Source organism: Anser anser, assembly GCF_964211835.1.
Source record: "Anser anser genome assembly, chromosome: 1".
Taxonomy (NCBI): domain Eukaryota; kingdom Metazoa; phylum Chordata; class Aves; order Anseriformes; family Anatidae; genus Anser; species Anser anser.
In genome coordinates this window covers 87,556,928-87,584,618 of record NC_139720.1, presented here as the reverse complement: position 1 = coordinate 87,584,618, position 27,691 = coordinate 87,556,928, and the positions used below count along the sequence as shown (strand labels likewise).

The 27,691-nt window shown below is 43.5% G+C and overlaps 1 protein-coding gene across 3 annotated transcripts; it reads left to right on the top strand.

The window, feature by feature from the left end:
* The first annotated feature begins 1,317 nt into the window (after positions 1–1,317).
* Positions 1,318–27,572, top strand: LOC310884467 (uncharacterized protein). 3 transcript variants are annotated; one of them, XM_083806290.1, is made up of 6 exons: positions 1,318–1,399; positions 18,781–19,056; positions 20,893–21,141; positions 24,098–24,235; positions 24,831–24,950; positions 26,408–27,572. In XM_083806290.1, exons 2-6 carry the CDS (start codon positions 18,792–18,794, stop codon positions 26,566–26,568), a joined length of 933 nt encoding a protein of 310 aa, XP_083662416.1. In that variant the 5' UTR covers positions 1,318–1,399; positions 18,781–18,791; the 3' UTR covers positions 26,569–27,572. The 3 variants fall into 3 exon arrangements, with proteins under 3 accessions (XP_083662416.1, XP_083662417.1, XP_083662415.1); XM_083806291.1 differs by lacking the exon at positions 1,318–1,399 and adding an exon at positions 13,635–13,653; XM_083806289.1 differs by lacking the exon at positions 1,318–1,399 and adding an exon at positions 17,082–17,909.
* The last annotated feature ends 119 nt before the right edge of the window (positions 27,573–27,691 follow it).

The following is a 27,691-nucleotide window of genomic DNA, read 5'->3' as shown; positions in this document are numbered from 1 at the left end:
GGTATCTATCTGAACACAAGGTGACCTTGCTATCAGGACCCCAGGGCTTTTGTGGCCATAAAGTGGGGAGCAGGGCTGTGCTGAGAAGGTGGTAACTGCAAATGTGAGAGCTGCCTTGTCCTTCACTACTTTTGTCTTCCCAAGGCAGGTCCGAAGCTTTGTGTTGTGAACAGGGTAGATAAAATGTTGTGGACAAAGGCAGGGCAACTGTTCAGTAAAGAGGGCATTACAGTGGGGTTCAGGTTGGAATTTTTGCTTCTGTACTGTTAAGCAAAAAGATGAGAAAAGAAATACTGTTAGCTTGGCTTTGCTGACCCCTACCGTCTGTTCAGGTTTTCTCTGGAGAAAAGCTATTTGTGATCTATAATAAGCATTGTAATTGAGACTAGCAGTGTTTCATATAAATTTCTCTGCTCTTTAGAGACCATGAACAGTTGTATGCATGCAAATCACCTTCAAGGCTGTGAAGAAAAGATATATAGCTATCATCTGTGTCATGTTAGCATAACTATTAAGTGCTTTAAATCTCTAAAACTATCAATTTTACCATGTAACCTGAAAATGAAAAATAATCTTCTCTGACTGTGAGAAGATGAGCGGACATCTGCAGGAGGATGTTGAAAATGGTGGTTTTTTTTTTGTGGTTTTTTTTTGTGTTTTTTTAGTAAAGGTACACTGTGCCAAGAAACAATCACTCTTCACATACAGCAGATCTGCTGACAGAAATGGCAGAAATGCCATGGCAGAAACTGGCAGACAAGCTTTCTTAAAATAGCAGATTTTGTTAGTCTTGGTGATACGTTAGAAAGATAACCATGTCCAACATCTCTGCATTGATGCTCTGCTTTAAATGTTGTTGAATGAGCCCAGGTGAGCAAACCTTGATGGATGCTTGTATTGTAGGCCTCTCTTGTGGAGGAGATTTGGCTTCTCTAGTTGAAAAAACCCTTGTCTTGCCATGCTGTCATGTGTGGTCTTAAGTGCTGGTGTTGTGTACATCACGCAAGGGAAGGTGGTAGACTATATCTGACTGTTCTCTGTTTTGGTGAGTTGTCCTTGCATGGCTTCTTTTGGTTTTGGCAAATAAACCCTTGTCCAGATTCAAATCAGTATCTGAATGTCATCAGTTTGCATCTAGTCAGAGGAACTAAGCGTTGTTTCAAGATGCTTAACACTTCCTATCTTGCTGCAATGGGCTCCCTTGGTATGAAGGTATAGTTTTCACCTTGCTTGGGTAGATGGGACTGACTGACTGCAGCTGTGCTTCTGATAGGAAACAAAATGGGTCTCCCTGTGCTTTGGCCTCCCTTCCTTCCTTTACAGGTGTGATCAACGCAAGTAGTGTAACTGTGTATGAGGGCCAAAGTGAAGTGCTCTCTTCTGTAAAAGAAGTGTAAAGGTAAGTCCATGTATTAAGCTAAATGACAGTACATATGTGAGCTAGTGCTTTCATTAGGTTAGCACTGTCTCAATCTTGTTTACTCCTTAATTGTTCTTTTAAAAACACCACTGCCTCTGAATTTGTGCTTTGCTGCCTTGTCCAGGATCATAAGCTGTGACCGTAAACTGCCCACTTTGCCAGCCTCATTTCTCTGCTGTGGGATCCCAAGTGGGATGTCTCATGTTTAGAGTGCTTCTAAACATGGAACTAAGCTTTGCTGTTTGTGAAGATACCATGGGATTGGGAATGGTCTTAGTCTCTGTAATAAGCTACTTTATGAACAGAGCTCTTGAAGAAACCAAAGATGATGTTGAGTTGCTGGGGGTAGTTCCTTTCTGATGTGTGACCCAGAAAGCGTTCTTTCAGTTCTGTCTGCTCAAGAGTGTGTATGCACGTGTACAGGAGAACATTAATATGAATGCTGAACTGAGAACTACATATTTTCGCTATATATACAGATAACTTCCACCAAATAATTAGTCATCGCTGTTTCTGTGAAGGAAACTGGGCATCTCAGCAATTGGTTTACTGTCTCCCACTTTACTTGGATCATCTGGATTTTCATCTGGTGCATTATTCTGGAACTACCAACAGTTTAGCAATCTCTTGAACAGAAACTCAATTTTCTTAAGGGATATAGGGTCAGAGGTGGTGGAAATTACATTCACAGTCTTATTTCAAGCAGTTACAGGTTGGAGGTTTTCCCTACAAGCATGGTCCCTGTTAGTATGCATTATTTTAAAGAATAGAGGTAAGTATATGATGCATCCCAAAAGATGTTGTGCAAGGAAATTTTTGGTGCAAATTTACCACTCATCCTCAACTATTAACTTCCTTAAAACAACAAGTAAGATGGAGATCATTTTGATACTGCTATGGTAAGCTAACTCAGCAGACTGTGTTCAGTTCACCTTCAGAACTATGGTCTCAGTCTTGGCCACAGGATGTGTAACTTAAAGTCTCTCTTTGTGTTGTCTTTCATGTTAACTTTGAAAATCATATCTTGGCTGATTTAGTCCTGCTTGCCATCATTCATGAACATAGAAATTTAGTTTTGTCCCCTCCAGTGCTCTGTAAGCCAGGCTGTCTAGTATGATCCTTACCTGTCAGGAAAACGTGTGTTTGGAAGGATGCTTTGCTTGGTTGGAAAGGTGGCACACTACAAACAGCTCATTCATTTTCTCTACTGCACGCCATCTAAACTTTCTTTGTGATTTCCAGTGTATCATCCCTTCCTGACATGTAATACCTATGCCATTAACTTTAGTTGCATGTCTATCAGTCCTGAAATTAATATGATGGCACTAGTAATGATATTAATGCTGACTTTTTAAGTGAAGTTTATTTAATTATTGATATGGTGCACTTTATTTTTTTTTAATTTTCTGGACAGGAGGATGCTTGTGAAGATTAGATTCCTTGAATAATGCTATGTGAATGGTAGGAAACACTGAGAGATTCCTCATAATTTCCTTTTTAAGTTGTAGACTTAAAATGTAGACTTCCATGTAGACTGAGAATGTTATTCCTAAGCTCCAGTGCTTTAAAAGAAAGACTTGGCTATAAATGGGTATCTTTATTTGCGTGCCATATGACAGTGAAGATTGCAAAAATGTTCAAGCCTAGCAGTTGTGTAACAGGACTGATGGAACAGCTCTGAGAAGAGCTACACAACTTTTTCCACCACGGATACAGACTGAAAAATTCTGGTTGCAAAGCCAAAGAAGCTATCTTGTTTTTATAGCTGACCTGTTACTTTCTCCTAATCCTTGTATATGCTATCCGAGCACAGAGAGGGTCAGAGACATTACCGTGGCTTGCTTTTTGCTGTAAAATGGTGCATACAGGGTCGACTTCTTGGTGCTTGTGGTCAGTAAACGAGTGAGGAGGGTTATTTTTGAGTAGTCCTAACTAGGTAGTCTAAGTCATTTGTTAGGCCACAAAGTATCTAATGTGGTAGTGAGAAGACAGATAAATTCTGTGCTGTGCAAAAAATACTTCAGGAGTTTTTAAGACTCACTAGTGCATGTGTGGTGGTTTTACCCAGCGGGGCTGCTGAGCTCCACCACGACCGCGCTCTCGCTCCCTCTCCTCAAAGTGGGGAAGAGAATATGATGTAGAGGGCTCAAGGGTTGAGATGAAGACAGGGAGATCACTCAGCAATTTTTGCAGGCAAAACAGCTTCAGTTTAGGGAGATTAATATAACTTATTGCCTATTGCTAACAGACTCGAGCAGTGAGAAACCAAAAGCAAACTCAAATCACTTTCCCCCCAATCCGCTCTCTTTTACCTCCTCCCCCCAAGCAGTGCAGGGGAACAGGGAATGGGGGCTGTGGTCAGTCCCTAATGCTTTGTCTCTGCTGCTCCTTCATAGTCACTCTCTGCCCTTGCTCCAGTGTGGCAAGTAGTAGTCATGCCTATGTGTACAGTGACTGATTTTGATTTCAGTGTGATAAATGTTATAATGTTTTCCTTCTAGACAGTGTTTTGGGTAGTGAGTTTATGGCAGGTTGTTATATCTATTTGTTCCTTTGTAATATTATTTCTCAACAATACATTAACATTGGGAAAAAGAAATACTGAATGTATAGAAAACTTTGTCATAAGATTGTGTTTTCTTCAAAGGTCATAACAGATTAATATTGTTTGCAAGTTTTCTGGAGGCTCATGAGAAGCAGGAAGCTAGTTATGGTTTCTGAAGTGGCTACAAAACTAACTTAATTAAAATCAATTACTGTGAATTCATCCTTCTTACCTCAGAATAGGGTGCTTTATAAAATCCTTTATAAATGCATTTATAAAGTACTCCTCAAGCATCCTTATGAATGATAAATTAGAAAAGTCTGGCGCAGCTTCGTTTTGCCCTATATGGGTAGGGGAAACATGGAGGAGGATGACATTATTTTCCTGAGTTCATACAGTGAATAAGGAGCACAGTTAGGGACAGGATTAACAATTCCTGAGCACCACTCTCCAGTTCAGCCTGTGGGTCTTTGTTTCTATTTTATGCTTCGGATACCGGCATCACCCAGACCACCTCATTCTGCAGCTCAGAAATGTATGAATCTGGGTATTGAATGTGTTGTGTTTCCAGAGCATGGTGGTGTGTGAACTGTACGTGAGACAGTGGATAGTTAGACTTGACAGTACTTGGTTTGGAGCAACTGGCTCTTACTGGTAGGTTGGAGGCAGGGAGTCTCCTAAAGAACTGGACTTGTCAGTAGATTTTTTTGTTTTTTTGTAATGGAATTGTTGTCCTCAGCAGTGCTTAGATTGGATACAGGACAGTGCAACAGAAACCTTTATCAGGTGATTAACAAATAAAACTTAAAATAAATGTGGTAGTTGTAAATAATAATAGTGACCTGAAGTATAGTGATCTGAAGGATCAGATCCTCTATTTTTTCTTACGGTGTGTCACTTTGCTATCATCAGCTCCTGTCTTTGATGGTTTAAGGTGGTTATGCTAGAATGTCCTTGGTTTTGGTTATGTAATTTTAGTCATTCACAGCATTCACACTAAAGTCAGGACTTGAATGCTAGACATCTGAAATTAGGCTACTAAAAGACAGAGTTTGGCCTGCAAAAATACTAGTTTCTGTTCAGGCATAGTGTAGTCAGCAACTTGTCGATATGTGCAGTGTTGTTAGGAGACCAGCGTTTGTCTTAGTTTCTAGATATTGGCGAATTAGGTTGATTCGTTTCTCTCTGCCTTTGAAAAGGCATCCAGTCCTGGGCTCCCTAGCACAAAAAAAAAGAGGAAAATTAATGGAAAACTTACCTAAACTACCTTACTTCCAGAGTGTTTGGAGGAGTGTTATGTGATAATTAAACGGGTCTGAAGGTGATCAGCTTAGAGGAGGTTTTTGACGGAAATGGTAAACGTGTACATACTATTAGCGTTATTTCTGGAGGACAGAAGCGGTTCTGGGGGAATTAGCATACAGCCCATGCTCCATGTCACCTTATTTGGACAGCGCTCGCTCCAACCCCTGTACTGTATGGCTAAAATTAACAGAGTTACAAGCCACGCTTTTTGTGTCCTCTTAAGGATAGCTACAGTCAGTCTGTCTCAAGTGCACTGCTGTCTGTCAAAAACTGTTTATCGCTCTTTGTGCAAGAGGAAGTAAAACCTTAACTATCAAACCCTACCGAGTATGTAAAACCTTGCAAAGAGAAGCATTCCGAGTCTGTGGCAATATATGCAAAACATCTGATTCAGTGATTGTATGACCACTTTAAACCAAAGCCTGGAGGCACGTGTTTAAACCCATAAGCATCCCAAAGAACACAGAAAGGTATGAGCCTTTTATAATGCATGAAAGCTCTTGCTCTTCTACTTAGTTTGTTTCTTGCGTGTATTTGCCCACTTCTATGTATAATGATTAGAAAAGTCTGCAAAAGCAAATCTTTTTGTCAAATCAAGTGATGTAACTAAAACCATGTGTCTTCATTGGTCAGGTGAAGATTTATCCACTTTAATTTCAGTATTACTGCTTACATGACCAACTATAAATTTTGTGAACTTTCCACAGCCAGCCAACATTACTTGGAGTTGCAAACCTTGTTGCTGGTATCATGTTTTACAGCAGATTTCTCAGAAACTGAAGTGATTGCTGTAGCCACAAGGTTTGAGAATATGATTGTCTCCTGATCTTTTTTTTACTCCTTACCTAAGCAGTTTTCCTTCTGGTGTCTCCACACTGTGGTGGAAGTGCTGAGTGCTAGAAACATGAGCCTCTTCAGCCAAGAGAACCACAGAAACCCTGCCCCTCCTGGCTCCCCGTCTGGCTTCATGAGGTATTTGAAGGCCTAGGGTACATTTATTGAATATGCAATTGGTCCACAAATATATCCTGCAGTTTTAAAGCTGTGTCTAAGCTTCTGTTTGTTCTCAGTTGCTGTGCCCAGTTGAGACTTCTGAAATGGTACATCAGTCATTCAGTTTTAAATAAAGTGACTGTGGTTAAATGGTAGAGAGTGGTGGATTTCAAAGCATGTCATGTGTGGATTGGGCAGGTATTCAACATCAGCAGAGGTTGGATGACAGAGAGGAAGGTGAAGGAGCAGCAGAAAAGTCGATGGAAAGGGAGTGTTGGACATTGTCCTGACTGTTTTGTGTTCTGTCTCTTGTTTCCTTGTTAATCTGCAGCACTTCCCTTAGGCTCCTTTAGCCAATTTGGTAAATCATGATCTGGAGGAAATTGCTCTCCTTTGCTGCTTTTACTCTAAATAGTGGGTTTCTATGCTCAGGAAGCTCAACTTGAGGAAATCCTGTATCAAGAGGTACCTTTCTGGAAAAATTACTCCTTTGGGAAAGAAGTCCCTTACAAGACCATTCTCCTTATCTTCAGGTGAGCTTTGTTGTACATACACTCAAAGGCAGAATGGTTGTAAATGCCCCAAGAGCAACTTTGCTTGTAGTAAGGTATCATTTCCCAATCAGAGATGACAAACAGAAGCAGCAATGTGAGATGCGTGCACATCTTTAGCTATACCAAAAATATGTGAGCTAAATTTACTGGAGCCACAGAAGTCTGTATTTCAAGGCTATATACAATGAAATGTAAGCAAAATAATTCACGTTATCTTTAAATGCACTGAATTTTGAACAAACATATTTTTTTCATGTAGACATTTGCATCTTTAATAATGAAGTATTTTGTGTTTTCTGAACTCTTAAAATTTTTACAGAACTAACTGACATATGGTCAAGGCTTTCCCCTTCAGTTTGTGAAGTGCTGTAATTGCAGGTGCTACAAAGAACTTGGTGTCAGTTGCAGGCAGAAACTGTAGCCTGTCCTTCAGCGAAGACTGACCACTGGGACTCAGTTCTTCTAATTTGTCTCACTTCCTCATGCTGCATTCAGTGTTGTGCTGCTGGCTGCTGTGGGACAGGATGTGCAGAAACTCAGAAGCAAATTCTGCCAGCAGTCTATGCCTCTCCATCCTCCCTGCTCTTCTGTGGTGGTGGTGGTACATAGAGTGTGATTTTTACTAAGGATAGCAAAGTAGTGTAAGCATATCAGTCCAGAATTTTCTGTCTTTTTTTTATCTCCTCCAGTTAGATGAGTTGCTATGTGTTGTTATATTACAAAAAAGTACAGATGCAGAAGTTACTGAAGAACTGGTGCCAAGCAACTAGAAGCTTTGTTACTATATGAATGCCTGTGTGTGTGGTGAGGCAGCATTCCCCAGTCAGAGATAAGGAACAGGGGCAATAGCACTAGAATGTGTGCCCAGAGTTAACCCTATGAACAGTGTGTGAAATCACAGAAAACTGTGCTTATTTTCTTCAGATGTTTTTCCTCTAAAAATTTACTTTTTCCAGAGGCAGTAACCACAGTTCTCAGTGACCTTCTCACAGATCCCTGGGAAATAACCTTTAGTAAAGGTTGTCTTGTAATTTCTAAATATGATATTTATATGAATATGAAAATATAAAATATATGAACAATCTTTTTGAACAATATTATGAGCAATTCATATATATATGAACATATATGAATTGTTCATATATATGAATTATATATATACAACATATAAACGTCAACAAAGTCCTGGAAGTTTTGCAGTCTTTCATACTTTCGCTTTGTAATTTGTGTTGTGGATCAGTCAATTGTTGAACAAAATGCTATGCACCATGGTGAAGGTTGTTCAGCAGTGCAGCAGCTAACTTTGAAAGGTAGGGCTTCAGTTAGTTTATTATGTGAAAGGATAGCCTAGGTTTCCCACTCAGCTGGGGAACCTTGGCAGCAATAATGAAATCTCTCATTAGTAATGGGAAGAGGAGGCAATTACAGAAATTGGGAAATGCAAAGATGGATTTCCTAGTGCAACCATTGGTTCACTGATCTTGCTGGGATGGGTTTGAATCATTCTTGGAGACGGGAGAAACATTGTAAAGAGCCAAGGCTTGTGGGCAATGTGGAGGAACAGTGGAGCAGTCCTAGGTCACTTGGTTCGAGGATGGGGAATTTAAGAATAATTCAGGGACTACTGGAAGAGAGTAGGAGATGTTATGCTTAGTGATTTCTAAATTGTATACTTCTTCACCTAGGATCATAGGATAAACAGGTTATCTAGACCAATGTCCTGCTCCAATAGGGTCAGCTATGGAATGGCATGCACCCATGTATTGTAGTGACTCCTGACAGATAGCTGTCTTCAAGTTTTGTGACTCTGTGTGAAGATGAAGACAGACTGATGGCACATCCTCACACTGGTGAGGAAAAATGGAGATAATGGATGTTCTTCTTCTTTGACAAAAATCAAAGTGGACAAAAGTTCACTTAAAATGTCTAGACTTATTTTCTCAATGGAATTAATAGTGTTATGAGTACTTTGCAAGAGAAGATTTCTTTACTATTAGCACAAGACGTGCTTAAGTTTCTCCAGAAGGATTTGCACTGCTGTTTCTGGAATGCTGCTGTATTTTGCATGTTAAGTGTCTCTAAGAGCTAAAACACACAGGGCCTGGGATAAGGTGACGGAAACTTTTATACAGAATTTTTTAGGGCTAGCATCCAGTCTCATTGAAAGGGCAAGAATTTTGTTGTATGCTCATCTCAGCCTCAGTGGATATAAAATCAAGAGAGAAAAGATGGAAAAGAACCACTTAGTAATCAAAGACTAGTTGCTCATCTCTGGCCAGAGCAGCCTAACTTGGCAAAAAATTAGACGGGACTGGTTGAAATTCTGCACTCGTACAAAACTGGTAGGCTCGTGCTCAAACTAGTAGGCTCTCCAGGGGTCACCTGAAACGAGCCTCAGAAATCTTATGGTAGGTCTGTTGGGGGGCGGGTGGAATGGGGTCCTGCGCAGGGAGCTGTGTGGGTCTGGTTAACTGGTCTGTATTGCTTGGGGTGTGTGCATTCAAAACTCTGGTGTGACCTTCAGGCTCCTCTCCTGTCTCCAGCTGGCTAGTGAAGATACGTGGGGCTTTTCCTCTTTGTGGGGATAGTGGTTCTTCACTGGTGCTTGTATTTGCACACACAAATGTATGGGTTGCCAAGGGCATGTTGTTCCTCTTGAAACCGAAGGGTGTTTGTTTTGGGTTCTCTGGGCTGTATGGGCAGAGAGGACAAGGGCCATGTACTGCTGTTGAAGATGCTAATGCAGTTCCTGTAATTTCCCAACGCTTCATTTAAGAGGATGCAGACTCAGGGCACAGCTGTTCTTTGATTCTTTCCTTTCGAATGTGCATGTGTACTTAATAAGGGTATCAAGAACCCTTTATTTGTTCAGTATTTGTTCAGCTCTAGTGATTTGCACTATGTCTGTGTGTGGGGGGGATTGTCTTGGGGGATTTTTCCAGCATGAACGTGTGTGCCCTGATGGGTTTTAGGTATGTGTGATCAGCTATTGGGGAAACAGGAGAAGTGAAGCAAAACCATCCACCACCAGTTTAGTTCACTGCATCACAGTTTGTGTTTGGGGGGGACTGTTCTGGTAAAGGGCAGGTGACCTCCCATGCAACCAGGTACAGGCTGTAAATGTGGTGTGATGGGAAAGAGGTAAAACAGCAGAGCTCTTGTGAGAAGTGAGCCAGTTGCATTTCTGTCACGGTAGAATGCAATAGCTGGGATTCAGTGTGACATACCTCCGGTGGCCCAATTTTTCCCTAATTTACAGAGGCCTGTGACTTAGCTTAGTTAAGTGTACAAGTTTCTTAGGGCATCCCTTGCATTGAGTGGGTAATTTTGAAGACTTTGAGAAATGAGGTCCTTCCTGCAGTAGACATCTGAGGCAGACAAAGAGGTTCTTCTGGAAACCCTTAAAAGCTTTTTTTCTCTGGATGGAAATGTTACTTAAAAATCCATTCAGAATTTGCGATTTTTTTCAAAAGAAAATCTTGCATGTTTGTCCTAGGATATGATGCCTCTTGTGCCTCCGAAAGAATTGGTGGGTTGCAAGGAATTTAATTAAATGCCTTAGTTAGTTACTGGTCCATAATTGACGCTTTGCAGGTACAGTAAATAAAGAAGAGGAACATAGAAACACTCTTAAGATTATACGGCCAATTGGGAGCAGCTTTGGGGTAGAACTATATGAATTTCCAATTCCATTTCTAATCAGTTCTACATGTCTATCCTACAGTTAGAGCCCAGCATCTCTGTAACATTTTCTTTTATTGCCCAGGAATGTATTCTGCTCCAGTGACAATCTCATCAGGTTGTCTGGTACAACTTCTCTTCTTCCTTCGTGGTTGATCAGAGGAATCAGCCCTCTTCAGACAGCAGTAGTTTTTTGTGTCTTTCTTTAATAATACCTTAATTCTCAAGAGTGCACTGCAAGAGGATTGAGAACAGCATGCTGTCAAGAGGTATGATGTATCTGGTGATCTTCTCTTAAAAAGAGTATTTCAACTACATCTGTAAGGTAGGTTTAAAAGTCTTAAGCATAGTGTTTTATTGTGCCGTATTGAGTGTCTCAGAGTGTTACTTTTATCCCTCCATCACATTCCTTGTGGCACATAAAAGAATTTTAAGCAACCTATAAATGCTGTCTTTATGATATGGTTAGGAATGGAGTCTTTTCAACTGAAATGTGAAAATGCATGTTATCTCTGTCCATGATTGAGTTTTCCATTGCTTTTTGAATAAACACAGTAAGTAACGTGAGATATTTTTGCAAATAAATCTTATATGGATTTAGGCAGAAAAATCTAAGTGATGCGTTTCTCAAGTTGTCATTTTACTACTCTGCCTTTTTTTCATGATTTTTCTCTCCTGGAGAGATCCCCAGATCCAAAACTCCGGTGAACACACCCAAATTTCAGTTTCTAGTGAGACAACAAGAAAAGTTTAGGAAGAAGTACTCTAGGGAAAAGAACCATGGGTGAATGTGAACTTGATCTGAACTTGATCACCTCTCGATATCCAGGGAATACTTTAAGGTTTTCAGCATTGCTAGAAATTCATTTAATAGAATATGTGTCTCCGCTGCAATAACTATCTACACTTGGAAGTAATCAGAACTATTTCTGTAAACCACTGGAAAATACAAGGTAGAAAGCCTTACAGTCCATATTCTTAAACTTCTAGCATGTGGAAGTCAGTCTCATGGTGGCCTTCCTGAGTTTCAGAAGACTTAGATCTGCCAGTACTTTGGTTTTGTTTCCATGGAGCTGAATCTCTGTTGCAATGTGGTTTGGACCTGTTCAGGGACCACTCAATTTGCAGAGAACTGGGTGTTACGGTGTTCTGCCTTCCCCCATATTCAGATTTGACCTAGTCCATTCTGCCATGAACTAAGCTGTCAGTCCAGAAGGCCATGTCTGTTTCATTTCAGATTTTTGGGGTACGTAAGAATTATCGAGTCTAAAAAGGCCATATTTATTTTTGCTGTCTTGGCCTCAACCAGGATTTTTCCACTTGCCTTTTAGATTCAACTTCGCAAGCTGAAGTTTTGATCCCACAAAAAAAAAAAAAAATGCTTCTCAGCCCCATTTAGTATGTAGACCCCTAAAACGTTCCTAGTGGAGATCTGGACCTTATTAAAAAAAAAAATAATAATAATTCAGTCTTCTGACAAGAATGTTTTTTCTACATATCTTAGTCTGGATTTGCTAAGCACTTAAAGTGGCAATACAAAATTAGATGAGCTGGAGATATATATATATATATATATATATAAATATATAAATATATACACACTTGATCAAAGAGTATGTATGTGCTATTTAAAAAAAACTTCTTAAAGCTCTTAAATGCTCTAATTTGCTCCAGGTATCAGCAGATGCAGTTTCTTGTGTCGGATAGCAAAGCTTCAGCAGAAGGCCCAAAGGGGTAATAAAAGGCGAAATAAAAGCACGGCTGACCTGTGGCAACCTGTGGCAGCTTAGATCCTAATTTGACTTCTCCAAGTGTTGTCCACTCACAGCAACAGATTTTCCTCTAATTCTAGTGAAACTGGCCAAAGCCTAGAGACTACAGGCATTGTGTTTGCTGTCCTTGATAGGGTTGTTCAGTCAAGTTCTGATCTTGTAGAAGCTTGATTGAACCCATACGTCCCAATAGTTTTGTAATAATATATATATATATTATATATTTTCCCAAAGCAAATGCAAAGCACTTCACCCTGTACACAGTGGCACTAAATATAAATTGTGTGGTTTCTGGCAATTATTCCATATACAGACTCTTCTTTTTCTATCATTATCATGGGTCAAAGTAGGAGAGGTATGTCAGAGAAACTGTGTGTGATCGTTGCGCTTGGCTTGGACATCTGGGATCCTCATGTTCTTGTCCCCTGGCAGCAAGGTGATGGACGAGCACTGACATGGCACGTAGTAGCTGGTGCTGGGACCTTTGGCAGCAGAACCGGTGCTCTCACTGGGGGCAGCCAGAGCCTGTGCCCCAAGCGGTGTGTGCGAAGGCTGTGAGTACGTGGCAGGAGCGTTGAGACAGGATGATGCAGTGTTCTGCCATCATCAGACCGTTCACCTGGAACTCGGCACTCGGCGTGCTCCAGCGCCCCGAGGAGCACTGTGGCACGGAGCCGTCTCCGTGTGTGTGCTGCTCAGTGGACCTGCTTGGGTCTCTCCCCACATAGCTGCTCAGCACTAAGTGGAGTTGGGGGTTTCATGTGGGTGGGATGAATGTGTGGTGCTCCCCCTGGAGCTCTCTGATAGCTGGGGAGAAGTGGGAAGCAGTCAGGTATGACAAGAGGAGAATGACAGCAACTATTAATGTGCAGAAGTCTGATTTCCTTCTGTAACCCTGATCGGTCTCATTTCAACACCAGAGAGAGCTGGAGGGGGAAGCTTGTGTATTAAGTGTGACAAACACATGGATTTTATCTTGTCAGAAATGGAAGCTGAAAATCTCCAGCTTGTTTTCTCTGTATTTTGAAAGCATGGGACTTTTCTGCTCTGCATTACAGGTTAGCAAAGAAGTCTGCTCCCCCAAAGTATGTGACGATACGCAGCAAATGAAAGTGCTACTGTGGGTTTTCTGCTTGGTTTATTTTGAGCAGAGGGTTTCTGCAGTTTAGGTCCCCAGTTTGCTGTGCAGAACCTTGTCTCCTTTGCCACTTCAGGATCCTACGTGCCATGCCCCGTTACTTGGGTGGCCCATTTTAGACAGAACAGCAGTGTCTGGTTCAGTGGGTCTCAGACAGCCTCAGCATTGCATAGCAAAAGTCAGTGCTGTGGCAGGAAGCACGATACGAGGACCAGCGGTGTGTGTCTCATGGAGATGTGTCTGAGGTATGGCAGACCTTCCGCAGGAGATCCCCGGGTCCTTCTTTGTCTGTGCCTGAGCATGTGTATCTGTACAGGCATATTTCAGCCTGTACAGTTTGTATGGATTGGGCAGAAAGGGGAATCATCTGCAGGTTGTCTCTGGGATGGAGGCAAGAGGAATGAGAGCTAAAGTCCGGTTCTCTCATCTGCCTCATTCAGCATCTAGGTTAAGAGCTGGTGAGAAGAAATTCCCCAGGTGCAACTTTATGTAGGAATGGCAACAAATGAATGATTTGGGGAGGTGGGGAGAAGCATCAGTGACCTGGGTGTGGCCTGTCCGCTTTCCTAAAGCTTGACACATGGGACCTCCCTGCCCTGGTTTGCATGGTAGGAAGAACATTAATCTGTCAGACATGCTATCAGATGGTGTGGCGTGCATCTGTTCAAGCGCATGGCGTGTGCATTTAAGGTGTGGATCAGCTTTGAGAAGGGGCTGCTCTAGGTCTGTCCATCCACAGCCACACCACAGCCTCTCTCTGCCCCTGCAGGACCACATAAACAAGGTGCAGCTGGCTGTGTGTCGTGGATCAGGCTGACTGCTTTTGTTTGAGATGCTGAGTCCCAAAGCAGCAGAGCTGCTGTGCTGTGCAACAAACGTGTTGAGTATGAGAGCTGTTGTGGAGCAGCTGAGGCAAGGGCCAGTGGGGCAGGTCTCATGCGGAGCGTACGGTGTTTGACAGGAGCTGATGGGGAAATCCTACGTATGCCTCAGTTGATGATTGTCTGTAAGTAGGAGTTTGGGAGGGTACAGGTTTATTTCCATTTTACAGCTCTGTGTGGGGCTGTAGATTCCCTGACAGAAAAGGGTTTTCATCTGTGACCGTTGTCCTGCTATCCTGGTACATCATGTTTTGTCCAAAAGTCACTTGCTCTGAACATGATCTAGAGGAGTACCCAGACTAGGTAATTCCACTTCCTAAATAAGTTACTGAGTAGCTATGACCTCTGCAACTTTGCAGTTAGAGAAACAAGCTGCATAGCACTCTCTTTATCACCATGTAAGCATACAACTTTGTGTTTATCTTTGAAAACTTACTTGCTCTCTCTAGTATATAATTATTATATAATACTTTCTATTATATAAAGTTATATAAAATTATTATATAATTTCTTGATCTCTATATAATATATATAGATCTATATATAATATAGATCAGGAAGGAGTTCAGGGTCCAAGCATAGAGATCTGTCTATTTCCATTTAACAAAGAATTCGTATTACTCTTCCCTGTCCTCACATCTTCTCCTTGTGGTCTCAGGGGTCCTACTGCCACCACTCAGAAGCATCTCTCAGACCTGCACCCTGTTCCTGCCTCATGGCTGCACTCAAAGTGTGTTAATTTTTTTTTCTCATGCACTGATAGCTTTGCTGTCCCATCCATACCTACAACTAACAGGGCAACAGGCCTCCTTCCTCCCAGGACTGCAGCTCTGTAGGTCATGGCCGTACCATTGCACAGCTGAGCAACCGAGCTGTGGGTTTTCTGGCATGGGGGTGATGCTGCAGCCTGTGGAGATGGTCCTGTGCATCACCAGAGCTGCTGTGTTGTTTTCATTTCCATGCACAGAGGCTGCGGTGCTGGGCTCTGCAACCTCCCCCTGTGTGAAGGGAGGCTGCGTGCATTTGTAGCCGTAAAAATAGGTGCGCTGCTGGTGGTCACCTGCCTATTTAAAGGAAGGTATGCAGAGCTCAGATGTACAAACTTACTTCGCAGTGCTTCACAGCTTATTTCCTACTTTACTAGCTCAGGTCTCTCAGTCTCTTGTGCTCCAACAGGGACTTGTGTAGGGAATAAGTGTCCTTCCTCTGTTAAAAGTGGTTAGCAATGCCATTAGCGGCTGTAAGGGCAAAATGGCCCTCTGAACTTGCAGCTCACCAAGTAAAAAAGATTTTAGTTCACCTTCCAACTGCAAATTACTTTTTTTTTCTTGTGGTTTCTGTTAAGCCTCACAAGGTGCTTTTTGTCACGGAAAACTTCATGCATCTTTATATAAAAAGGGGAAGTATTTTCTCCAGCTACTTTGGGGTGTTGTGAGCATTCATTAGTTAATGTCAGAAGTTAGTGTCTGGTCTCATCTAAAGATTCCTTATGTACAAAATTTGGGAGAGTTGATTTTAAGAAAGGACTGCTGATTGATGGCAACACAGACAGTGCACGCGCAGTCATCTTCATCCTGGCTGTGACTTCTTTTTTTCCACTGGCCAGGATGTTGAGGGACAGAAGGAGCCTAATGGGACTTCATACCCTGTGTGATGTATGGGGCGCTAGCAGTCAGAAATATTGAACTCATAAATGTACTCGCTTGCCCTGGAGTCACTGCGAGGGAGACTAAATGCAGGACACCACAATGTCACCGTCATGCAGAGTCTATTCTATAACAAAGAAGCTACAGCAGAAAGGCTGTATTTTTTCTTTCATTTTACTGCAAATCTACAAATGAGCTCTGCAAGGCTGCTGTCATTGACTAGGAGAGAAGGTGAACTTTTGCTGGATTTTGCTGTGGGCCGACACCCTCTGCCTTTTGCTGTTTTTCTGAGGCTCTGAGCTTTTTGGAGTTCTAGTCTGAAGCGACCCTTGTACATGCCGTCTTTTTTGCCTCCTGTCTCCACCAGAGCACTGCAATCCTAAGCTCAACCAGCTTGCCCTTCAAACGTGGAGGTGAAATGAAGATGGACACGCACATCCAAGGCAGATGGCTAGCCACAGTCTTGCAGCAGTATTTGGAGGGAGAGTTTTTTCAAGTAATTTCAGCTGAACAGAAGGAAATGAAAGTGTTTCTTGCTGTAAATACTTTTCTCTTTCCTCCTTCCACTGCTCTGCTGCAAGTGTCTAAAGACTCACTTCACTGCTTTTCTCAGAGAAGGCTATTTCTGTCACATCGTAGATCAATTTAGGACTGTCCTATGCATGTATGGTAAAGACAGGATGATGCTGTGGTAGCCTTGAACTAACTTGTAGGTTTTAGACGCTAGGGAACACAAGGTATTAAGATTTAATTGTCATTGCTAAGAAGTTGGAGGGGCCAAACCACTGGCTAAAATGTGGAATTATCAAGCAGAGCCAAACTGTTTTAAATTCCTTACATGTGCTGTTTTTCACTATTTCTTAGAATCGTGCGTATATACAGAATTGCACCATGTGGAGCTTCCTTAACTCATTGGGCTGCGTGTCCAGAGAAACAACACAAAAGCATAAGATCACCAGCTGCATCCTGAACTCCCGTTGCAGATGTTCCCAAGCACATCTGCTAAGCGTGTCTGAGAACATCCAGATGCCGGCTCTAACGCTGTGGCAGGTTCTGCCGCGTTGCTTGTGTGCAGCACTCCTCCTCCTCGCTCTGTGTGAAATACCAGGGAGTTTTAAGTCCTCTCAGCGAGTGTGAACAAAGTGGGGCAGTCACACTGGCTCTGTGGATACGTGTTCCACAGTGGTTCTATAGGGCTGGCTTTTTGGTCTAATCTCTGGGAGCTGTACTCCAAACAGAGCTGGAATAGCTTTCAGGCTGTATTTGGTATGGTTTTGCAACGCAACTTAGCTTTCTGTAGCCTGTATTTTCTTGGGGTGGTTGTATAGAGAGCTTTTTCCTGCCTGGCAGTACCAGCACAACACTGGAAGAGCCCAGCAAAGTTCAGGCTGGCAAGGTATATTTGTATACAGAGGGAGAGTCTTCTCCCACACCTACTGCTGGTGAGGATCTCGGTGAGGGACAGTTGTTGGTACTGCAGAAAATCAGCCTGTACATGCAGTGCTTTATCTGACTGGACAGACTTCTATTCCCTACGTGGGGATTCTGTACTTCAATAAAGTGTAAAAGACTGCAAAAAACAGGTTTTTCCCCTTTGCCCAGTCTCTGCGTTGGCATCTTGCTAGGTGGGGTGAGTTGACCAGAAGAGCTTTTCCTTCTCACCTCCCAGTCCTATTCTCACACTTGCAACCCGCTCCAAGGTGCGGGACTTTGCAAAGCACATTGTGGCTCGTGTCGGTTCAGTCTGAATTCAGTCACCCAAAACCTTGCAGGTCTATTTTGTAACATTATTCAATCTGTCCAGTATGGGGTTTTTCTTTTTTTTTTCACTCTTGCTTCTGACATCATTTCCTGAACGCTATATTCACTGAGCTCTGTAGCCAGATCATCGTCTCTGCATATGATGCAAGGAGCTCTTTAAAATGGATTTCAACTCTCCTTTTATTCTGCTGCTGATAATAACCGTTACTGATGGTAAGTGGGATTTTTCTTTATGGCATTGTGGCACAGATTTGCCTAGATAGGTGGACACCTTAATTTTATTCCAAGATCTTTAAGGACTCTACCAGGCTCTGGGATACATCAAGTAGTGTAACTGCTAATGCATGAAAGAGGCAGTCGGACTATGGGAAGATGTGTAATTTTTTTTTTAAGTAAACTAATTATAACTAACAATATAGTACTTTCCCAGTGTACTGTGTCTGTAAAAGCATTTCAATGGAGAACATAAGATCCTTGTATGCAAAACGCTGGTTGGAGGGGTGGAGAGCAATGTGGTCCTGTTCCTAACACTCAGTGTGACCTTGGGTCAGTCCCTGAGCTGCTGTCACCCTGCCATTTACCCATCTATGATTTGAGTACAGCAACTTAATAACGTCCAGGGATACTGTGAGGCTTGTTCATGCTGACGCTGCGACAGTACTCTTTGGGTAAAAGAAGCTGTGCAATCAGCAATTGCTTCTGCTACTATCTACACTAGACCTATGGCATTAATGCCCTAAGCATTTTTCTCTGCACAGACAGTCAGCAATCAGGAGAAGTGGTAGATAGAGGGTAGGGTCTTGTAAAATTTGGGGAGAGGAAAGACCAGCTGTTCAGACTTGTGTCACTGTGTGCGTGGTGTGTGTACGACGCTCACGGTAGCAGGGAAGAAAGCTAGCCTTTATAGAAGGCATACTGTCACCCTTCCTGCTCCTCTGATTTTTTTTTGATTCCTGGTGTCCCCAGGGGTGGGTCCCTCTTACATCTCACCTCAGTTTTTGCCCTTCAGGGGGGCAGCTGAGGATGGATGACAAACAGACGGACACAGAAAGCTCACTGCCCATGCTCTGTGCTCTTTTTCCAGGCTCTGTCACCATGATTAGTGTGCTCAGCGGCAGCTCAGCAATGTTTTCTATAGGAACTGAAAACCTGCAGAACCTCTCCAAAATGAGCAAGGACAATGAGAGATGCTTCGTAGATGTGGTAAATGGTACTTGGTTGGCCAGCTGTGGCACATGTTACAGACGTCTGAACTTGCAGAATGGCTCTCTAGTGCTAAGGACTGTGGAGAAGGAGGATGAAGGAAATTATGAATTTGTTTTTAACAACATCAGCAAATCCTTTGCACTGAAAGTGCTTGGTAAGTGACTTTGTTAACAATAAATAGCTTGTGAACCTGTGAGCCTGTCTGGAAGCTGCTGCCTTGAATTTCTTTCTAAGACACCTCTTGAGCTTGCAGGAGCTATAGGTACCTCTGGAACAGAAGGCACAGCTTCATAAGTCTCAGAGAGCAGGAATGGTAAGCATAAGCTAAAGAATGCTTTTTGCATCCGTGTTGTCAGCCTTTCCTGTCTGTTGAGCCTCCCTTCAAGTAGCCAGTCAGTTGAGCTATGTACTGTTTTTACCTGATGTAAGAGGCAGCAGCATCAAGTGTTTTTAAAGCTGAGTCTACAGTATATAGACATGCAGCTGGAGACTTCAGTCCATTTCTAGAGCAATCTTCCTGATGGGTTTCATGAAGAGATGGCTTTGTGCAGTTGAGAAAAGGTAGTGAAAGAGTCCAGGTACGATTTTCTGATTCTTTCCTGCCCACTATCAGCTTTGAGGTCAGTATTTTCTGGGTCTGTGTAGAGACCTGCAGTAGGTACCTTACCTTGCAAGTCTCTCTGACGTCATCGCCGTGGCCTCAGCATTCCCACTCCCCTTCATTTGCCTGGTCATCCACCTGTGGACTGAAAAGAAGGAAATGAAGTCACTGATGCAGAATCCAGCTTGTTGTTTGGGTTAATACAGAGAAGGCTTAAACAGGTTCAGTCCCTGGCTGAACAGTGCTCTAGATAGCCACTAACCATGGGTCTTGTCCTCATCTCCACCGTTCCTTTTACAGAACTTTCACTTAAAAGATTTTAAGAGAAATTGGAGCGCATGAAAGTGTAATGAAAATGTCAAAGCAAACTGACCTCAGTGAAGACAAATGAATCCTTACGCTGTTCAAGTGCAAACAAGCAGAACTGTCACAGAGAGTAGGTCAAAGATGTGACTCCTTGGCAAAAAAGATCAGGGGCTTAGACTGGAAGTAGGCAAAGATTGCAAAGTGTCCTGTTTTTTTACCTCTATTTCAGTGAATTTACTCTGGGAACTCTTGTCTCCTCCTTGTGTTCTGTTGCCACATAAAGTCAGGGAAACAATTTCACAGCAAAGGTATTTCTGGAGGCAGTAATTTTAGTTGAAGTTGATGTCATAGTTGAGGAGGGTGATTTCTGAGCTTGTTTACATAGATGATTTGCATAGATATTCTCTATGTGACTCTTATGGTCATCAAACCATACAACCTCTCTGGTTAGCCTGTATTTGCAAAGTGGCAAATGTCAGAAGTAGCTTGGCTCCTTATAGTAGACTGAAAGAGAGAAAATCAGGAAAACACAATATGATTGTTGATGCATTGCTTCAGTTTCGGTTGTCCTAGTCTGGGCCGTTCTATCTAACTGTGGGTGTCTTGTGTTGGTACCTATGTTAGACATGATCTCTACTAATTCCTCGCTAAAACAGTAGAGACAATGACAGCAAAAGTACCTGGTCAAGGAGAGGTCTGACTCTCCTCTGAAGCTACAGTTATCCACTGATTACGGAGGAAGCCTCTGGCCACCAGATGCTTAGGGTGTGTCCACGATCCTCAGATCATGGGTTTCTGTTGTTACCTTTGTCAGTTTCTACATGGAAAATGAAGAGAGGCTGTATTTTTGTGGTGTCCCCAAAACATTGACCAAGAGTCAGCAGTAGGGTTGGGTGAGCGCTGCCAAAGGGCTGGGAGCAGGCCCTGAAGAGTGTTTACTGATTGCTGTGCACCCTGGCTAACTGCAAATGCTGTGGGAGTCTTCTTGGTAGGAAAAGCTCCTGCCCAGCTCTCAGTCAGTGCTGAGTCTGCTCATTGTCTCTCTTCCCTCCCTGTTCCTGTTGCCCCGTGCTGCATGACCAGAGCCAGCCATTGCTATCCAGTGCTTCCCCAATGGGACCGGAGAGTTGTCCTGCAACGTGCCCAGCAACGAGAGGATGAGATTTGAGTGGCTGCTGAATGGCAGTGAGCTGAAGACCTCCGAGGCTTGCATTAAGGATGGTGGGAAGAAGGTTCGCCTGGACAAAACCATGCATGGGGAGTTTGTATGTGAGGTTCACCACAGGAACGGCGTCGCGAGGTGCGGGCCCATTGCACTGTCTTGCGACTATGGTGAGTAATGGCAATGCCAGAAAATCTCCCTCTTGGTCTCTTGTGGTGGGAATCTTAGGAGTTGTTGCTGTCAGCATAAAAAACGAGGTCTTCTGTCCTCAGGCAGCTGCCTTCCAGACTTACCACATCCTCCGTTAGAAAGTGTCCCAGTGACTTCCTTCTTCCTGCTCTGTCTCAGACTGAGCCTACAGTCATAGAAAGGGTGAAAGTTTGTTCAGCAGGTCCTTCTACCCAACTCTGCTGCAGGGAAGGATCTCTATTTCTTTTTCTACTTCCAGTGATGGAGATTTTACATGCTTTTAAGAGTCAATGTAGAAACACGAGATGGTTCCTACTCTGACATTCACCCGTTACCCTAACTGCCTTCCAATTTCTGCAACATTCTTGGAAAAACACTTCTACTAATTCAGCCCTGTTGCTGCTGGACTCAGCTGAGGTGTTTTTCCTCATCTTTCTCCTTGTCTAGACCAGCAACACAAAGATATACCAGACTATATAAATACCTCACCTCTGATAATGCAGGGCCGATAAAGGTAAAGATGCAAGTCATTTACTTAAAAAAAATAAATAAATAAATAAATTAAAAAAAAATTTAAAAAAAAATCTGTGTCCCTGCTTGGGTATGTAGTTCTGTGAGAAGGCCATGACCTGATCCCTTTGCAAGCTCTCCATAAATGCTGAGTAACCTGCTTGAATGAGACCATGCTGTAATGAGACAGTAAATCTGCATCCTAGGACTGCCATAACCTCAAGATGCAAAGCACTGGTCAGTGTTGTAAGCTGACTTCTAATAAAGAACAAAATCAAATTGATTAGATATTCACTTGCATCTCCAGTAGTGAAGATCTGAAGGTTTTTGTCCTCTCTGGCAGTGAAGATGGTCATCAGAACAGTGTCAGGATAACATAATTTAACCGTAGGATTTTTTATTAATTTAGTCGTAAGTAACTTAACAAATCTTTGCTGCTAGAGAAATTGTACTGTGCAATAGCACCTAGTGTTTCAGAAATTGTCTGAAATGCTCTAACTCTGCAGCAGATTGGGTACTGTCTTTTCTCATGGCTGGCATAGAGTTGGTATAAAAGCAAAAATACTGACCTAAGCACCGTATTCTGTGTTCTGGCACTTGGCAGAAATGCCGTGGGCTGTTTGTGCTTGGTTGCATTGGTGCTGCAGGCCAGCCTGTACAAGTTTGGCATTGGTGATTGTGGAGCAACAGTCCTAATATTGTCCAGTTGAATTGGCCAAAAGTTGTTCAGTATGGTCAGACCCAAGTTAACTGAGACACTGGGGAGTGAGGATGCAAATGTCCATGAGCTCTGAATCAAGCCCTGTGATAAACTACACGACTGCTGACAGCTACCATTGTTTATTCTGGGTGGCTGCCCAATTCCCTGGGTGTGATATCAGTTTCTCATTTCCTCTTCAAAAGCCCACGAGGGAATTTGGTGATAGCTCTGCTGGGATGAGCACATGCGTAAACATGTATTGGGAAGGGTGTGAGAGCAAGGAAGTAGCAGCATTTTTACTTTTTAGTCACCAAATGCAGCCATGTTCATAAGAAGTGAGATAAAGCTGTTATGGATACTAGAAAAATGGAGAGAAATAAGTTCAATTAAATGAATTAAAGACTAACTCATTTTGTGAGTTATTTGTTCCAGACAAAGGGATAAATATAGTTTTTCCACAGTTGTTCCAATTCAGATACAAGATCTATTGTAAAAGCACTCATTTGGGCAACCTGTTGGCTGATGAAATTAATTTTAAGTGTTTAAAACAATTTGGAAGAAATACTATAAATTTCCAAGGCACCAAAGGGCTCTCATTGTAGAGGATCTAAAACAAATGGCTCAGAAGTTAACAAGTCAACATACATAAAAGGATTTTATTACTCATATTTTGATTACTGCCTGTTTTATTTCTGATTTTTAACATAATACTTCTTGGAAAGACCTTCTGAACAAATGGCATTTTTAAAAGAAATATTCAGGACCATTTTCAACATATTTTAGGCCTTGGACAATATTCTCTTGAGTTTTCCTCAAAAAGGAAATAAAATGATCAGGGCAATGATTTCTCATTTCCTGAAAGTTTAATTTTGAGCCTAGACTTATAAAAATGTGCTAACTGTCCCTACAGAGGCTGGCCACGCAGGAGAATTGTGCTGGCGCTGTGCTGCGCCCAGCTCAGAAAGGAGCTTGTCTGCAGCCTTCCTGGGGGAACCTGAGTGGCGCTGCCCAGAGTTTAGCCAGTGTGTTTTTAAAAAGAGAGATGCAGGGAAAGTGAAGAAGTGCTGTGTTTGGATAGCTGGTCTGGTTCCTCGCTGTTCAGTCTCGCTATGTGAAGCTACTGCTGTCTTGTTCAAAGGGGTTGAGTAGCAAGCAAGAAGAGGTCCCAATGATTCAAAAAGCTATGGTGAGGTTTAGCGTGCTTTAGAGGCCCTGGTGTCTGGATCCTCTGGTGTCTGATAAAGTCAGATCAGAGCCTGCACTTTCTTTGAGGTTGGCGTAGTTGCTGTACTGCTATCTGAAGTGGATTCTCTGAGGCATACTCTGAGCACTGAGGGCAGACTGTGGCCCTTCTTTCAGCAGGAGATGCTAGCTTAGGTCTCCTTCTGGTTTTCACAAAACTTTTTGAAATGTAGCATCTTTAAAACCACCACCTCCTCCATTAAATTTGATCAAGTGTGGATTATCTGAGATGTTATTGTTCAGAGTAGACAAACAGATGCACACAGCATAGTTGTGCGAGTCTCTTTTTATAATGAAAAATTCCATACCACGATTAAACGACGTGACATGAATGACGATGTGCTACAGCTCATAATTTCTCTCAAACATCCTTGATCCAAAGCAACAGTAATGCCCACATGCACCATTCTGGCCGTGGGGCTTTCTCCAGCTGGGAGAAAGAAGCTTGCCTGCCCTGGCAACTAACAATGCCGTCCTTCCTGCAGGAGACCTGCTGCAGTACCCGTTGTTCATTTACATCCTGGCAGGATGTGCAGGGGGTGCAGCTATCCTGGTGGTGGTTGTGTCCTCAGTCATCTGTTGCTGCATGAAGAGGAAGCACAAGTTCATCCCAGTGCCTTCAGGTGAGTGGGGAGCTCTGTTGCCCCTGGGTCACCCAGAAGGGGCAGTGTGTCTATGGGCTGGGGTGGAAATAGCCCCAGCATGAACTGGCCTCACCTCGGTGGTTACTCGTTTTCCATCCAGCTCTCCCTTGACCCAGTGGAGCAGAAACCTACTCGCTGACAGGCAACTGCTAGGACTGGTGGGGTCTTGAAGAAAACTGTGCTTTTCCTTTTGTCAGCTCACATTTGCTAGCGTGTGCCAGAAAGAAACGCAGCAAAACTTTTTCTATGGGCAAGAAAACTGAGCCTCGTTTGGGCCTGATTCTGACGGAACCTGATGGCTTCTGCTGGCCGTCCTCTGTCAGCACCTGTCCCCAAGTGCTCTCTGCCTGCGTGGCCACCTCAAGCTGTGATCCTGCCAGCACGGCCAGGCTGGTCTCTGGCAGGCCAGCAGTGGCCCTGTGTGCTGGCATCTGTCCGCTCTGGGAGCAGAGCCAGCGCCACGTGAGGGGGAGCCGTGAGTGTGTGCTGGAGGCCTGGCCTCACAACGAACGTGCCAGCGCTGCCGGGGGCTGGGGGGCCTCTTCCCTTCAAGTTTCTCATTTTGGCTTTGCAGAGGATGAAAAGGATGACGGAATAGCTATGTCAGTGGTCTCCAGTGAAGCTGTGAAGAGCCCCCCCAACGGAGACCATGTGGAGGCTCAAGCTGTCCAAATCGACTGCCCTCCAGTGCCGGGTGCGTCCAGTGACTTGTTTCACGCCAGACAGCCTGCTGAGGAGGGTGAAATGAACGTGTGTGACAGCGGGGGGGACCTGGCTGCAGAGGGAAGCCTGAAGCTAGCTAGTGAGGGCTGCTAGGCCGCTGAACTCTGTCTGGGTGACAGAAGTTGCAGCAGGTCGCTTATCGGTGCAGTACTGGGTAGCTCTTGCCCTCACCCAGCTGTGGGATGTAGCAGCAGCCTTCTCGTAAGTGTCCTGCAGAGGGTGCTGCCAGCAGGTTGTATGCTGTCTGTGCCACTGTATCCTGTGCTAACATGTCCCTTAAAAACAAAACAAACCCAGCAACCCCCATCCCCAAAATTAGCAGCTTTCCTGCAGTTTTTATCCCCCCCCCCCCCCCCTTTATCATCAGTTTTATAAGAATCAGCAATGTTTTAGCAGGCAGACGTCGTCTTTGGGACAGCATCTACCAATATGCTGTAAACAGGGCTAAATCCTATCAAAGTCAGGTTTACATATTTCCTTAAACTGGGGCCAAAATAGGAATACAATCACATTTTATATCCTTCAAAATAATCAATAATAAAACCCCACAGCTTCAGCATAGTGTGGTCAAGAGAATGCAGCAATAAAAACCTTTCAGAAATCTGTGAGCACTCGATATTAATACTCTGCTTTTTGCATTATGTTTCCCTCAAATTTATGTCACAAACGTGAATGCTTGGCAACACCTTCCTTAGTAATGCATCATCAAGAGCTGAAGTAGGTCCAGCTTAGACATCATTACACAGGTCATAGCTCAGCTCTGCTGCCTCTGCTCCCTGTGTCCTTCGCTGTACTGTGCATGGCCTCTCACCTGCTCATCTGTGCTTTTTGTCTATCCTTACATGCTTCTTTGCCCTGCCTTCAGTTTATTAAAAGCATTTATTAAAGAAGCATCATAATTAAATCATTGTTAAAGAAGCATTTGTTGAATGTAGTGCAAGAAAGGGGAAAAAAATGCAAGTCATTCAGGTAGTTGTTTAATATTAATATATTAATAATGTAGAACTTGTTTCTATTTTAAAAAAATCCACAGTATTGGTTTGACTAACAAAACATCCCATATTTAATTTTTCTACAAATTAGTAAAAGCAGAATTACATGTGGGAAGTGTTAAGGTGAGAACATATTAAAAATGTGTACATTTAGCTAGCTTTTATGATTTAAATAAAACTGAATAGATTTGGCTTTGGTGTTTTGGTATATTTTGGGTTGTTGGGCTCAGAGAGCTTCAGCACCAACATGTCTTGCAGAGAGAGCTCCATGAGTAGTTATGAAGCATATTGAAATGTGGCTTGTAGAAGCCTGGGGAGGGGGGTGCTTGAGCTGGCTGGGCAGCTTGGAGCACTGAGGGCTGGGGAGGGGAGGGGATAATTTCCCCAGGGATGAATGTGTTGCACATGTGTAAGCTGTTTCCCCCTTCTTTTCCAGACACTGCCCAGATTGGTCCAGGCACTGAACCCCCACCCCTGGTGGAAGAAAATTTGCCAGTGGTGGTAGAACCTGAGGAAATGCCAGAACAGGAGATGATAGGTTATGTGGAAAGCCAGGAACATGCCTCAGACTGTTTCCCGGACCCAACTGATGACTGATGTGACATGATTGCTGTTTCACCCTCTCCTGAAGCCTGTGACACCCGTCCTTTGCATCCCATAGTCTCACTGTGTGTAAGAATTGGTCTGGAAAAATTTAGCAGGGGAAAGATGCGATGTGTCAGGCCTGCTATAACCTCATTTAAAAACAAAACAAAAAACAAAACCATGTGTGGCTCCAAGGCCACGCTGCCATGGGCTGGCAGGTTCCCTAACAAAACTGGGCAGCTCTCTGGTGCTTTGCCTGTTAGCAGATCTGCAGTTACATGATAGAGCCCTGAGGACAGCCTGAGATTGGATGGGTGATACCTCCTGCTCCCTGCCCTCTTCATGCCTTCCCCCATCTTTGCCAGCTAGTGGCTCCTGAAAGGGACAGGTGGATTGTGGTAGCACACCTGTCCCAGGTAGAAATGAGGACCTGCCAGAAATTTCCTGAGAAAGCCTCTTCTCAGGAGATTTTAAGGCATTTTTTCACAGGCCTTGCAAAGAGTTTGACCAAGTTTTCAGCTAAGTACCTGCTGTGCCAGGTATTTATCTGAAGCGCTCCTCTGAGCTCCAGACCCTGCTGAGATTTGGGCCTCGCCACGGACTGCGTGAGGTGTGAAGCGGTGGGCAGGAAGCGCTGGTGGCTTGCTCACATCCTGATGCCCTGTGATAGCAGGGGGCTGTCGGATACCTTCCACCAGAATGTAACTGCTTGGGCTGTCAGAGCTCATACAGCTCTATCGCTTGCTTGCCTTCAGCAGGAGGTTGCCTGGGGCTTGGGTGCATTAATTTTGGCTGAAACATTGATTATAATGCTGAGATCATTCATCAGTGCAAGCATTAGCGCCTTTATTGTAATGGTTTAGCTACTTACCACAAGCTGATTAAGTTGGCCATCTGCCTGTGTGTGTAGGCTTTCTCAGTGCTGCGCTATCTGCACAGACAGCAGCAATTTATGGAGTCCCTTAAGCAAGCCTTGCTGCTGCAAGCATCCTGCTGTGCTTAAGGGAGGCTTGTGAGTGCCGCAGCCGGGGTAGACCTTCAGGGAAGAGGGAGGAGAGGGCAAGGACTCGATCCCATGCTGCAGGAAGCTGAGACCCTGACAAAACTGCTGGGGGCTGCTGGGCCACCTGAGTGC

What these genes read in the sequence shown, in the direction of transcription:
- LOC310884467 (XM_083806289.1), top strand. Translation starts at nt 17,858, where the DNA reads ATGGATTTCAACTCTCCTTTTATTCTGCTGCTGATAATAACCGTTACT. An exon ending in CTTTGCACTGAAAGTGCTTG is followed by an intron (nt 19,057 to 20,892) that starts GTAAGTGACTTT and finishes CTGCATGACCAG; the next exon opens with AGCCAGCCATTGCTATCCAG. An exon ending in TGCACTGTCTTGCGACTATG is followed by an intron (nt 21,142 to 24,097) that starts GTGAGTAATGGC and finishes TCCTTCCTGCAG; the next exon opens with GAGACCTGCTGCAGTACCCG.